Source organism: Erpetoichthys calabaricus, chromosome 4, assembly GCF_900747795.2.
Source record: "Erpetoichthys calabaricus chromosome 4, fErpCal1.3, whole genome shotgun sequence".
Lineage (NCBI taxonomy): Eukaryota > Metazoa > Chordata > Cladistia > Polypteriformes > Polypteridae > Erpetoichthys > Erpetoichthys calabaricus.
The window spans coordinates 62,945,783-62,960,269 of record NC_041397.2 but is presented as its reverse complement, the minus strand read 5'-3'; the positions used below and the strand labels follow the sequence as shown (position 1 = coordinate 62,960,269).

Here is a 14,487-nt window from a genome sequence, read left to right as displayed (position 1 = left end):
ACAAAATAACCATAATAATCTGCTAGGAAAGGGGATCTATAAGCAATGAACTTGCCTTATTCTGTAAAAATTTCTGTGACTATTGCATTTGTTTTCTGGCACACCTTACAAGGAGACAGTGCACAATTACTAACATCAGTTTGAAAACGTAAAAATTTTAAAAGCTTAAACACTTTCCATGGTGCAGGTCTAATGACTATGGCCCTCTTAATCCTGTGAATAGATAATTCAAATTCTAATTCTTAGATGCATGCCAGACTGCTAAACTTTGCAACCAATAGCTGTCCGTCTTCTGACCCCATTGCCATCAAGGTCATCAATCATAAAGACACTCATCCAAAGTAAATTTTAAGGTGAGAGTATAGGTTGCAAATCAATTTTTTCATTAGACCAGTAGGAGTTCTTTTCTTTTCTCTGGGCTGAGGTTGCATAATTTCCCACTGTCTTGCTTTGTTTTAAATGGGTTTCAAAATTTTACAGAAGGAAGCCCACTGGGTAGGCAAATCTGCATAGGTGCCTTTTATGAGTTGCAGACTGAATTCTTGGCTGTGGCGCAAGGATGGGATGGGCACAGTGAGTAATGTACAGAAGCAGTATATATTTGTGTAAATCATGAAAATACAAAGACAAAAGAATATACTACACCATGAAATTATGACTAAGGAAAATATCACATGACAAAATGTGACAGGAGTATGCATGTGTTTCAAATGCAATGAGAGCACTGTGAGAGCCAGCAAGTGAAAACTTGTATGAGATTCAATTCAGAGTGGAAAAGGTACAATTTCATAAAAGGACTATGTGCTCTGTTTGCTGGTTACATAAACATATAGTGATGTTAATATTTGACTCAAATTCTGATCTGATCCACTTTAATTATGATCACTGATATCTTAAATAAACACATAAAATTACAGAAAACATGTTTTTCCAACTGAAATATTTGTAGTGGACTCTTCATGTACATTATAGGACAAATACATTGAAATAATATAGTGAATTAAAATATTTTCATAATCTTTAAGACATCAAGCACAAATTCTAGCCTATTATGGATATTATATCACTTAGGATTTGTCCATTAGAGGGTTGCAATTAGACAATGCTTACTACAGAAGTAAGGGCTTTAAGGAAATAACTAACATTGGACATGGTTATAGTTCTCTGCATGGCACATTCACACACACACACAAAGTCAATTTAATGAAATCAAACGAAAAAATACATTTTTTTTGACAGAAACATAACATTTTCACTTATGGTGGGCACTAGAAAAGATGCAAAGTCCAAGCATTATGAGGTAGCAATGCTACACAGAAATAATTTTCTATTCGTGTTTCTGCTGTAATTTCATTATATCATAGATTCAGACCTTGGCATTAGTAGAAAACAGTACTGTGTATTAAACTGTTGAAGATAGTATTACTGCATGTGGGTCTGACATGGTGATAGGAGACTCAACTGTATACTGTGCTATTGCTGCCATATCCAAAATAAATCTCCAGAACCTCAATCAAATGAAACTATGGAAAAACAAAGTACCGTATTTTTTGCACCATAAGACGCACCTGACCATTAGACGCACCTAGGTTTAGAGGAGGAAAACAAGAAAAAAAATATTCTGAACAAAATGGTGCACTAATATGTTTAATAAAATATAGCAGAATAATATTTCAACCATGTAAATTCAACAGCGGTATTAAGAAACATCATCACTGTCATTAACAAATAAGGAGAGACTTTAAGGTTCAAGCACTCTTCTAGTTTTATGGAAACCCCAAGAACTCCTCATCGCTAGTGTCAGAATTTATGAAGCTCAGTTGCTCACAATCAACAGGTACAATGGTTGTGGATTTCAGGCACAAGGGGACTACACCTGAGGAGAGGGAGAGGCTGAATATGTGTGTAAATACCTCCGCTAATTGGTCAGCGCAGGCCTGGAGCACACATCCTTGCACATTATCAGGACCTGCTGTCTTCCTTGTATTGATGTTTTTGAGTGCCCACTGCACATCGTGTATGTGTACGACTACAGGCTGTGAGTCTCCGGTCAGCTTGAAGCTGACTGGAGTCTGGTTATTGTCCTTGTCAAACCGTGCAAAGAAACTGTTAAGTTCCTCTGCTAGGTTGGCATTGTTATTGGCCAGTGTGTATTGTACGTAATTTTTCTTTTTGTAATCCGTGATTAATCAGATGCCTTGCCACATCCGCTGTGACTCTGAGTTACTGTCAAAGTCCTCCGCCATCCGTTGTTTCTACATTAGTTTAGCAGACTTGATGCCCTTCTTGAGGTTAGCTCTGGCAGCTCTATAGGCTGAGGTGTCTCCTAATTTAAAGGCTTTGTCCCGTTCCGTGAGCTGCTGTTTGACTTCACTATTCATCCATGGTTTCTCATTTGGGTAGACCTTGATCCTTTTGTTGAGAGTGACATTGTCCACACAGTAATTAATAAATGACAGCACAGATGAAGTATATGTCTCTAAGTCTGTCTGATGAAAAAATATATTCCAGTCTGTTTGTTCAAAGCAGTCCTGGAGTTGGCAAATGGCAGCTTCAGGCCAAACTTTAACAGTCTTGCTAATTGGATTAATACTGTTGATAAGGGCTTTGTGTGCTGGAACAAGAAACAAAGAGAGATGATCAGATTTGCCAAGGTGGGGGCGTGGAATGGCATCTTTTATGTTTGTATAGACATGGTCTAAGGTGTTTTCCCCTCTGGTTTTACAATGTACATGCTGATAAAATCTGGGGAATACATCCTTAAGATTTGCTTGATTAAAATCCCCAGCAATGATAAAAACTGCATCAGGGTGCGAGTTTTGTTGTTTACTAATAATGTCAAAAACAATTTTTCAAGCGCTGATTTAACATTAGCCTGAGGAGGTATGTATACTGCCATAACAATAACGACGGTATGTTCTCTCGGTAGGTAAAACAGTTGGCATCTTAGCATCAGATATTCCATGTCCAGACAACAAAACTTGTTGATTGTAGTTATATTAGTGCACCAAGCATTATTAGTATAGACACATAGTCCTCCACCTGTTTTCTTGCCGGAATCGGGGGTTCAATTGGCTCGATGGAGCGTGCAACATGCAAGTTCAACTGCTGTGTCCGGTATGGTGGGATCCAGCCACGTCTCCGAAAAAATCAAAAGACAACAGTCCCTTGTAGTTTTATGTGTGGAAATATCCAGTCGGAGCTCATCCATTTTATTTGCGAGTGATCTAGTATTCGCAAGAACGACACTAGAAAGAGGGGTTTTATGCGAAGCAGCCTTTATCCTAGCTAGTAATCCTGCTCGCTTGCCTCTTTTTTGCTTCCTCTCCCTGCGCTGTCTGCGTCGTCGTCTTCCAAGTGTAGGAGTCAACATAAGTCCCGGTGATCTGCGAATCTCCTGTGGTATTGCTTCTGTGTTATCTTTGCTATTAGAGCCGATCTGTAGAAGCTTTTGATGACTGTAGTGGATGCTCGCTTCCGTGTGTAAAACGATGAAAGTCAATATTAAGAACAATAATAGCAGAAAAAAAGCACCTATTCAGGGAGCACAAAGCCACAGCGTCTGTGTAGCGCCGCCATTCACATATAATGCACAAAGCACCTATTGTGATAACCCAAGTGTGTCTGTCAATCTGTCTGTCTGCTTACAACAACTCAGCCTTCAATGGACCAATTCTGTTGAAAGGTAGTACACTTATTCTTTAAGAAAATTTGTTGACAGAGTTCAATATTTGTTCAGAAGCACTGGTAAATTTTCAAACTTGTCTATCTTAAAAACAGGGAAACATTATGTGCAACTTAAACTACAATTAAATTTACTGCTTTATTTTAACTTGACAGTGCTTACACCAACTTGTATATTTTCTACTTCCAACAGGCAGTATATATCTCCAAAACAAGTTAATGAAACACCAGCAGACTGTGTGCACAGGCAGAATGTTACTGGCTGCTACTGGCTGTTTTTTATAGGTGGTCAATCCAGCATCTGCAAGTCCAGCTGAGCATGCAGAAACTTTCCTGTCAGCAAGTTGTTTCTACATTATGAAGTCTTTCCAGCGGTTTGACCACAAACAAAAGAAAACCACTGCATCAACATTTCACTCCTTCTGATGCTTTAAGCCAGTGTTTCCCATGGATCAATACTGGTCCCACAGACACTTTGTGCCACAATGGTTAAAAAGAATTGCAACTTAAACGATCTTCCTAACTGTAAAATTATTACATACAAACAAGAAAAATAAAACATTATCTAGATATGAATGTAGTATCCTGGGGCATGACCATTTCACCAACACTATAATTTACTAGGGTGACCACACATCACAGTGACAGGAACAGTGCTGATAAATAACTGAAGAATATCAAAGTGTCCCAATTTTTAACAGGCTGTCCATCTTAAAGTTTTTCAGTTTCGCAAACACTACTGAAACAAACACTGTCACAATATATTTACAATTTGCATGAAACTCCATGATGGTATACTCCAGTTGATTAAGGATCAAGAAGCAGACAGAGTTTAAACTGCATGTATTTGTTTATACTACAAACAGTGTGTGCAACCTTATATGTTTACAGTATTTGTGAAAGTGTTTTTTTTTTCCTGTGCCCTAATCCATCTCTGATGATAAATGAGGAATTATAAGGATGGATTTTAAGCGCGGTCATACATGCAATAGCTTTTTAAGTCCCATTTTAATGAAAATTATTAAAGCCACACAATCTCAAGCACAGAAGGAATTAATTTCAAATTTTTAAACTTACAGTAATCCCTCCTCCATCGCGGGGGTTGCGTTCCAGAGCCACCCGCGAAATAAGAAAATCCGCGAAGTAGAAACCATATGTTTATATGGTTATTTTTATATTGTCATGCTTGGGTCACAGATTTGCGCAGAAACACAGGAGGTGGTAGAGAGACAGGAACGTTATTCAAACACTGCAAACAAACATTTGTCTCTTTTTCAAAAGTTTAAACTGTGCTCCATGACAAGACAGAGATGACAGTTCCATCTCACAATTAAAAGAATGCAAACATATCTTCCTCTTCAAAGGAGTGCGCGTCAGGAGCACAGAATGTCACATAGATAGAGAAAAGCAAACAAATCAATAGGGCTGTTTGGCTTTTAAGTATGCGAAGCACCGCGGCACAAAGCTGTTGAAGGCGGCAGCTCACAACCCTTCCGTCAGGAGCAGGGAGGGAGAGAGAGAGAGAGAGAGAGAGAGAGAGAGAGAGAGAGAGACAGAGTTTGTTTTTCAATCAAAAATCAATACGTGCCCTTCGAGCTTTTAAGTATGCGAAGCACCGTGCAGCATGTCGTTTCAGGAAGCAGCTGCACAAAAGATAGCAACGTGAAGATAATCTTTCAGCATTTTTAGACGAGCGTCCGTATCGTCTAGGTGTGCGAACAGCCCCCCTGCTCAATCCCCCTACGCCAGGATCAGAGAAAGTCAGCGCAAGATAGACAGAGAAAAGTAATTTGGGTAGCTTCTCAGCCATCTGCCAATAGCGTCCCTTGTATGAAATCAACTGGGCAAACCAACTGAGGAAGCATGTACCAGAAATTAAAAGACCCATTGTCCGCAGAAATCCGCGAACCAGCAAAAAATCCGCGATATATTTTTAAATATGCTTACATATAAAATCCGCGATGGAGTGAAGCCGCGAAAGGCGAAGCGCGATATAGCGAGGGATCACTGTATTCATTTATATAGGGTATGTAATTGGCACTTGCAAATTGTCACTGTATGTGAATATGAGGTGTGTTTGTATGTTTATGTACGTACAGTGGTGTGAAAAACTATTTGCCCCCTTCCTGATTTCTTATTCTTTTGCATGTTTGTCACACAAAATGTTTCTGATCATCAAACACATTTAACCATTAGTCAAATATAACACAAGTAAACACAAAATGCAGTTTTTAAATGATGGTGTTTATTATTTAGGGAGAAAAAAAAATCCAAACCTACATGGCCCTGTGTGAAAAAGTAATTGCCCCCTTGTTAAAAAATAACCTAACTGTGGTGTATCACACCTGAGTTCAATTTCCGTAGCCACCCCCAGGCCTGATTACTGCCACACCTGTTTCAATCAAGAAATCACTTAAATAGGAGCTGCCTGACACAGAGAAGTAGACCAAAAGCACCTCAAAAGCTAGACATCATGCCAAGATCCAAAGAAATTCAGGAACAAATGAGAACAGAAGTAATTGAGATCTATCAGTCTGGTAAAGGTTATAAAGCCATTTCTAAAGCTTTGGGACTCCAGCGAACCACCGTGAGAGCCATTATCCACAAATGGCAAAAACATGGAACAGTGGTGAACCTTCCCAGGAGTGGCCGGCCGACCAAAATTACCCCAAGAGCGCAGAGACGACTCATCCGAGAGGTCACAAAAGACCCCAGGACAACGTCTAAAGAACTGCAGGCCTCACTTGCCTCAATTAAGGTCAGTGTTCACGACTCCACCATAAGAAAGAGACTGGGCAAAAATGGCCTGCATGGCAGATTTCCAAGACGCAAACCACTGTTAAGCAAAAAGAACATTAGGGCTCGTCTCAATTTTGCTAAGAAACATCTCAATGATTGCCAAGACTATTGGGAAAATACCTTGTGGACTGGTGAGTCAAAAGTTGAACTTTTTGGAAGGCAAATGTCCCGTTACATCTGGTGTAAAAGTAACATAGCATTTCAGAAAAAGAACATCATACCAACAGTAAAATATGGTGGTGGTAGTGTGATGGTCTGGGGTTGTTTTGCTGCTTCAGGACCTGGAAGGCTTGCTGTGATAGATGGAACCATGAATTCTACTGTCTACCAAAAAATCCTGAAGGAGAATGTCCGGCCATCTGTTCGTCAACTCAAGCTGAAGCGATCTTGGGTGCTGCAACAGGACAATGACCCAAAACACACCAGCAAATCCACCTCTGAGTGGCTGAAGAAAAACAAAATGAAGACTTTGGAGTGGCCTAGTCAAAGTCCTGACCTGAATCCAATTGAGATGCTATGGCATGACCTTAAAAAGGCGGTTCATGCTAGAAAACCCTCAAATAAAGCTGAATTACAACAATTTTGCAAAGATGAGTGGGCCAAAATTCCTCCAGAGCGCTGTAAAAGACTCATTGCAAGTTATCGCAAACGCTTGATTGCAGTTATTGCTGCTAAGGGTGGCCCAACCAGTTATTAGGTTCAGGGGGCAATTACTTTTTCACACAGGGCCATGTAGGTTTGGATTTTTTTTTCTCCCTAAATAATAAAAACCACCATTTACAAACTGCATTTTGTGTTTACTTGTGTTATATTTGACTAATGGCTAAATGTGTTTGATGATCAGAAACATTTTGTGTGACAAACATGCAAAAGAATAAGAAATCAGGAAGGGGGCAAATAGTTTTTCACACCACTGTATGTGAGTAAGAGTGTGATAGACTAGAGTCCTGCCGAGGCCTGTTTTTAACCTTTTGCCCAGTCTTAGTGGGATAGTCTCTGGCCCTCATAACTCTGAAATGGATTGAGGAGGTTCCAGAACCTACCTACTGAACTCAGTTCATTAAGGTCTATAGTGCCTGCATAGCCCTCGAAAGCACCTGAATGTTACACTATGCATACATTTTCTAACTTGTTTTGGTAATTAACTGAACATACTGACATAAGCAAAATTAGTTTGTTGAGAGCTTTTTATTGTTGTGAACATAACGTTTCTGGTACATTGTCAAGCCAAATACTTTCCAACAAGCTGTAAAAACTGAATCAGAATAGGTCTTTACTTTTTTAGTAACTGTAACTGCTAGATATTTGTACTTTTTGTAGTGCAATTAAATGAAACTGATCCAATTCAAGTTGAGGTACAAAATGGTTTATTCAAGTACATCTTCACTCTAGAATGTTGCAGTAATTATTAAGGATCAGTAATTCACAGCATTGTATCAGCATAAAGAATCATGTTTTGTTCAAATCTTCCTGTTACAATCCCATGGATGTCTAGCTGTTTGTGAAGGCAAATGACAGCAGTTCAAGAGAAACAGCAAACAGCATTGGTTACAATTAGCAGTCCTATGTGCTACATTCTACAACAAAAAGGTCAGATTTAAATATATTTAGAGCAACAGATAAAAGATAACAGGAGATAATCGGATGTCTGGAAAGTAGAGGCTGCCAGGGTATATTTTATACTAAACAATCACTAAAGTTTGGCAGCAAATGTCTCCCTTTGACATGCCTAGTTTAACCCTGTGTTATCATTGAAGGATGTACTTTCTCTATTCTTTTGTTTTTACCAGAATCTCATCTATCTATCTATCTATCTATCTATCTATCTATCTATCTATCTATTCCTATAGGATGCACCATAATGGCACAATTTTGATAGAAGATGCTGTGACAAATTTATTTAGAGCTAAAGAAAAAATGTATTCATGAAACAATGTAAACAAACTCTTAAGTAGCTGCACAGTTTTAGGATTAAAACTTGCATGAAGAGAAATAATTTAAATGTACAGTGGGTACGGAAAGTATTCAGACCCCCTTCAATTTTTCACTCTTTGTCATATTGCAGCCATTTGCTAAAATCATTTAAATTAATTTTTTCCCTCATTAATGTACACACAGCACCCCATATTGACAGACAAAAGAAAGAATTTTTGAAATTGTTGCAGATTTATTAAAAAAGAAAAACTGAAATATCACATGGTCCTAAGTATTCAGACCCTTTGCTCAGTATTTAGTAGAAGCACCCTTTTGAGCTAATACAGCCATGAGTCTTCTTGGGAAAGATGCAACAAGTTTTTCACACCTGGATTTTTGGATCCTCTGCCATTCCTCCTTGTAGATCCTCTCCAGTTCTGTCAGGTTGGATGGTAAACGTTGTTGAACAGCCATTTTTAGGTCTCTCTAGAGATGCTCAATTGGGTTTAAGTCAGGGCTCTGGCTGGGCCATTCAAGAACAGTCACAGAGTTGTTGTGAAGCCACTCCTTCATTATTTTAGCTGTGTGCTTAGGGTCATTGTCTTGTTGAAAGGTAAACCTTCGGCCCAGTCTGAGGTCCTTAGCACTCTGGAGAAGGTTTTTGTCCAGGATATCCCTGTACTTGGCCACATTCATCTTTCCCTCGATTGCAACCAGTTGTCCTGTCCCTGCAGCTGAAAAACACCCCCACAGCATGATGCTGCCACCGCCATGCTTCACTGTGGGGACTGTATTGGACAAGTGATGAGCAGTGCCTGGTTGTCTCCACACATACCGCTTAGAATTAAGGCCAAAAAGTTCTATCTTGGTCTCATCAGACCAGAGAATCTTATGTCTCACCATCTCAGAGTCCTTCAGGTGTCTTTTAGCAAACTCCATGCAGGAGTTGGCCTCTAAGCGGTATGTGTGGTGACAACCAGGCACTGCTCATCACTTGTCTAATATAGTCCTCACAGTGAAGCATGGCGGTGGCAGCATCATGCTGTGGGGGTGTTTCAGTTGCAGGGACAAGACGACTGGTTGCAATCGAGAGAAAGATGAATGTGGCCAAGTACAGGGATATCCTGGACAAAAACCTTCTCCAGAGTGCTAAGGACCTCAGACTGGGCCAAAGGTTTACCTTCCAACAAGACAATGACCCTAAGCACACAGCTAAAATAACGAAGGAGTGGCTTCACAACAACTCTGTGACTGTTCTTGAATGGCCCAGCCAGAGCCCTGACTTAAACCCAATTGAGCATCTCTAGAGAGACCTAAAAATGGCTGTCCACCAACGTTTACCATCCAAACTGACAGAACTGGAGAGGATCTACAAGGAGGAATGGCAGAGGATCCCCAAATCCAGGTGTGAAAAACTTGTTGCATCTTTCCCAAGAAGACTCATGGCTGTATTAGCTCAAAAGGGTGCTTCTACTAAATACTGAGCAAAGGGTCTGAATATTTAGGACCATGTGATATTTCAGTTTTTCTTTTTTAATAAATCTGCAACAATTTCAAAAATTCTTTTTTTTGTCTGTCAATATGGGGTGCTGTGTGTACATTAATGAGGGAAAAAATTAATTTAAATGATTTTAGCAAATGGCTGCAATATGACAAAGAGTGAAAAATTGAAGGGGGTCTGAATACTTTCCGTACCCACTGTATTTAAAAAGTTGTAAGTAACTGTAATCAGAGCCACGCAATTCCCCCAAAATAATTTCAAAAAACTGGATGAGCCCTTAGGCCAAACAGCTGTGACATAATGTACATTTTTTTTCTGACTCAGAAAAAACTAAACCACTAATTTAACCATGAGTTCAACTGCCTAAGGCAATTAAAGAAAACAACTACTACTAGTGGTAAATGGACTAAATAGGGTATTGGGGGGGTTATTGGACTTAAAGACCCTTAGATATTTTAAAGGTAAGGAGAAAACAGAAACTTTGAAACATACAGGGACACCATGGTAATACAATCATATATATATATATACCCTAAGTTCTTGTCAATAAGCCGCGGCTTATCTAAGGATAAAAGTTGTGAAAATGAAAAAATAGAATATCGGCTTATACATAAGTCCGGCTTATACATCCATCGCGGGGGTTGCGTTCCAGAGCCACCCGCGAAATAAGAATATCCGCGAAGTAGAAACCATGTGTTTATATGGTTATTTTTATATTGTCATGCTTGGGTCACAGATTTGCGCAGAAACACAGGAGGTTGTAGAGAGACAGGAACGTTATTCAAACACTGCAAACAAACATTTGTCTCTTTTTCAAAAGTTTAAACTGTGCTCCATGACAAGACTGAGATGACAGTTCCGTCTCACAATTAAAAGAATGCAAACATATCTTCCTCTTCAAAGCAGTGAAGCAAACAAATCAATATGTCTGTTTGGCTTTTAAGTATGCGAAGCACCGCGGCACAAAGCTGTTGAAGGCGGCAGCTCACACCCCCTCCGTCAGGAGCAGACAAAGATAGAGAGAGACAGAGTTTGTTTTTCAGTCAAAAATCAATACGTGCCCTTCGAGCTTTTAAGTATGCGAAGCACTGTGCAGCATGTCTTTTCAGGAATCAGCTTTACAAAAGATAGCAACGTGAAGATAATCTTTCAGCATTTTTAGACGAGCGTCCGTATCGTCTAGGTGTGCAAACAGCCCCCCTGCTCAATCCCCATACGTCAGGATCACAGATAGTCAGCGCAAGAGAGAGAGAACAGTAAGCCGGGTAGCTTCTCAGCCATCTGCCAAAAGCGTCCCTTGTATGAAATCAACTGGGCAAACCAACTGAGGAAGCATGTACCAGAAATTAAAAGACCCATTGTACGCAGAAATCCGCGATATATATTTAAATATGCTTACATATAAAATCACAATTTAAATGACCGCTACGCGCTCGTGTTGACTCGGCGACGCCCAGAGCAGAAAGAACGCGCTCCGGCCGCTCCAACCGCGCCATGCGGGGAGTGAGAGAGACGGCAATATCTCACACTCTCTCCCCCCTTAAAGAAATTAAATGGGCGCGAGTGAGACCACTGACCTCCCTCCCTTCTATTAATTATAGGTTATAGTACGTTCGGCTTATCCATGAGTCCGGCTTATCTATGATACGATTTTATTTTAAAAATTCGTATGATTTTTGGTCTCCGGCTAATACATGAGTCCGGCTTATAGACAAGAACTTAGGGTATATATATATATATATATATATATATATATATATATTTTTTTTTTTTTTAAATAATATCGTAGATCTTGCAGGCTCATAATGACTTTCATAAAATTACAGGACATGACAATCAAGCCTTACAATCAAGTACTACTCATTGAATAAGAGTTGAATTTGTAGAGATGCAAAATATCATGCTCCCAATAAATGCAACCTTTAACCAAATTGTTGCTTTAATTCTGATCTCTCTGTAGTGGTTCACACCTCTCCTACAATTTTTTAAAATTTTCATTCTCCTCATTTGTACAGTACTTCAGAGTTTTAACTCTAATCTCTCCCTAGTGGGTCATACCTTAATAGCATAAACCAAAGTGCAAGGAAGCATAGCTGATTGGAAATAACAAATATTACTTTATTATTTCGTTCAATTTATAATTTTCTGAGTTGTACTATTAGGACCATCAATTATTTTGTAAGGGTTCATGGCCTATGGTTAAAGTTGCCTATAATTTCAAGTTGCTGTTTCCTTCCAGGGTTTTTAACATTCACACACACACAGGTGTCTGAAAATAAACTATGTAAACACTTAAACGAATCAATAAACACTTGAAGACACCAGATATTGTTTACAATTAAAATCAACGTGGTATTAAGTGCTGCATGAAACAAATATAAAAGAAAAGTTAAATCAATGAGTATAAATCTCAAAGGTTTACCTGAAAATGATTCCTGTGGGAAGCAAACCATATAGTTACAAAAATCATTTCATTGTGGGGATTTCACAAATCATAATAGCTAAATGCTATCTTGGTACTTCTAAAATGTACTTAAGGTGTTGCAAGAGAACTTATAACAAGATTAAATATATTCAGCTGTTGAAGAAATACAAATTTCAAATAAACAGCTATCATTTAAGATTTATTGATGAATACAGTTACATTATGACGAATATTGCTACATTATGAAGCCATGAGGCACAAATACCAGCAATGTCTCCGTCACATTTATCTAGGATATTTAATGACTGTTCCTCCACTTTCTTCAATATTAGTCACCACTAATGTTGAGGCACATTTTCTATCATTAAGTAGTACTATTCCCTATGTTAGTGTTTCTTAAATTGTGTTCCAGGGAATCCTGGGGTTCTGCAAAACCTTACAGCAATTCCGTGAGGCATTAGTCATAATGCCATGTATCAGCTGTAGTTACTGATCGTTTTTAATTATTTTTATAAAATAATAAAAAAAAAAAAAAAAACAAGTTAGATTTCTTTCTTTTTTAAATTGCTATTACATGCAAAACTTCAGTGGCTTTTGCAAAGTCAGGTTTTTAAAAAGATTTTGTGAAGATCTGAGAGTAGAGATGATTACATTCCAATCAAAAAACAACTGCAATCATTTGCAGTTCTTCAGAGATACAGATTGGAACATTATATTATGTTACCCAGCAGACATATTTCAGTTTTTGATAAAGTTCAACCTGTCATTTCAGAAAATACATAAAATAACATTTTACTGTTCTAATAAAACAGAGGGCCCAGACAAGAAAAATTAATTTTGGACACAAAGAATTGAAAGATAACTCCTTTGATAACTTCAAAACATAACTGACCAAATGGATGAGGCAGAAATGAAAAATGAATGAAAAAAAATTAAACAACTGAAATTAGTGAGCAATCATTTACATCTGAAAACAATCAGGAGTTTTGTTGTGGATTCTGAATCCACTTAATCTTAATGAAAAGTAAAGAATGATCTACAAATGAAGAAGATACATTGGATAATTCTACCTCAGTCGTTATGTTAAAAATATTTAAATACTAATTTACTTCTCAATAGCCCAAAAAAAAATCATACTGAATGTGGACTTCTAAGTTAATAAACATTTAAGATTCTACTCCAGTTTGCCTCTATATACTTATGTGAAAGTAGATTTTCAAATGTCACTGCAATGAAAACAAATTAAAATAGGACAAATACTGTATGAAACCTACATTAAGGCTATCTTAAAATTGACACAATATATTAATGATTTGTGTCATAAAATCCCAGCATATTGTTTTCATTTTCATGTCTGAAGATTATAATTTCATATTTTTTAATATACTGTACATTGTCTTGATTTAAATATTTTTCACATAGCTGATTATTTTGTAAAATTTCGTTTTTTTTGTTTTTTTTAATTATCATAGACCCTTACCTCTCAAATCCGTTTGATCAATCTGAACTTATTTCTTTCTAGTTTTACTTAATATAACTCATACATCGACCACATTTCACGTGTTGAGAATACAACTTTATAAATTTTAAAATATATTCATATACTTAATATATTCGAATACCTAAGCTAAAACAATTTACTAAATATTATGAAAATGGCATATCAAAAAGCACCCTACATTTTCTTCTCAACTTACAAAGCTAGGTTCTTTGTTCAAGCAGGCCTCAACAAATTCTTTAAGTGGTTTGCTGTAGTTTCCTTCCAGTGTTGGTGGGTTATTCTTTGGGATCAGGAATAGAACCTTCATTGGATGCAATTCAGAGTGAGGTGGCTCTCCTTTTGCTAGTTCAATTGCTGTTATACCTAAAGACCAGATGTCTGCCTATTTAAAAAAAGAATGTAATTAAATTTCAGAAATAAAGCATCATTATACTCAAAGTCTAAAACTAACTCAAATCTGAAGTATATTTTTGGAAAAAGGACAATAGGACCACATAGAAGGTTTTCAAAACATAATTCACATACAGATAAATTATGACTGCATAACTTAATTGACCGTTCTCAGTGTACAATACACCTTAAGATACAAGTAGTAATACCATGATACCGGAATTTTTGTATTCAATACCAATACCAGTGAAATTTTAATGATACACGATACCA

The 14,487-nt window shown here is 37.8% G+C and overlaps 1 protein-coding gene across 1 annotated transcript in view; it reads right to left on the bottom strand.

Annotated features, from left to right (window-relative positions):
• LOC114650091 (serine/threonine-protein kinase 24) overlaps window positions 1-14,487 on the bottom strand; it is a 157,917-nt gene that overhangs the window by 25,552 nt on the left and 117,878 nt on the right. Inside the window, exon 6 of the mRNA XM_028799535.2 lies at window positions 14,021-14,206. Within this exon, the coding sequence (XP_028655368.1) occupies window positions 14,021-14,206 (186 nt within the window). The remainder of the gene's footprint in view (window positions 1-14,020; window positions 14,207-14,487) is intronic.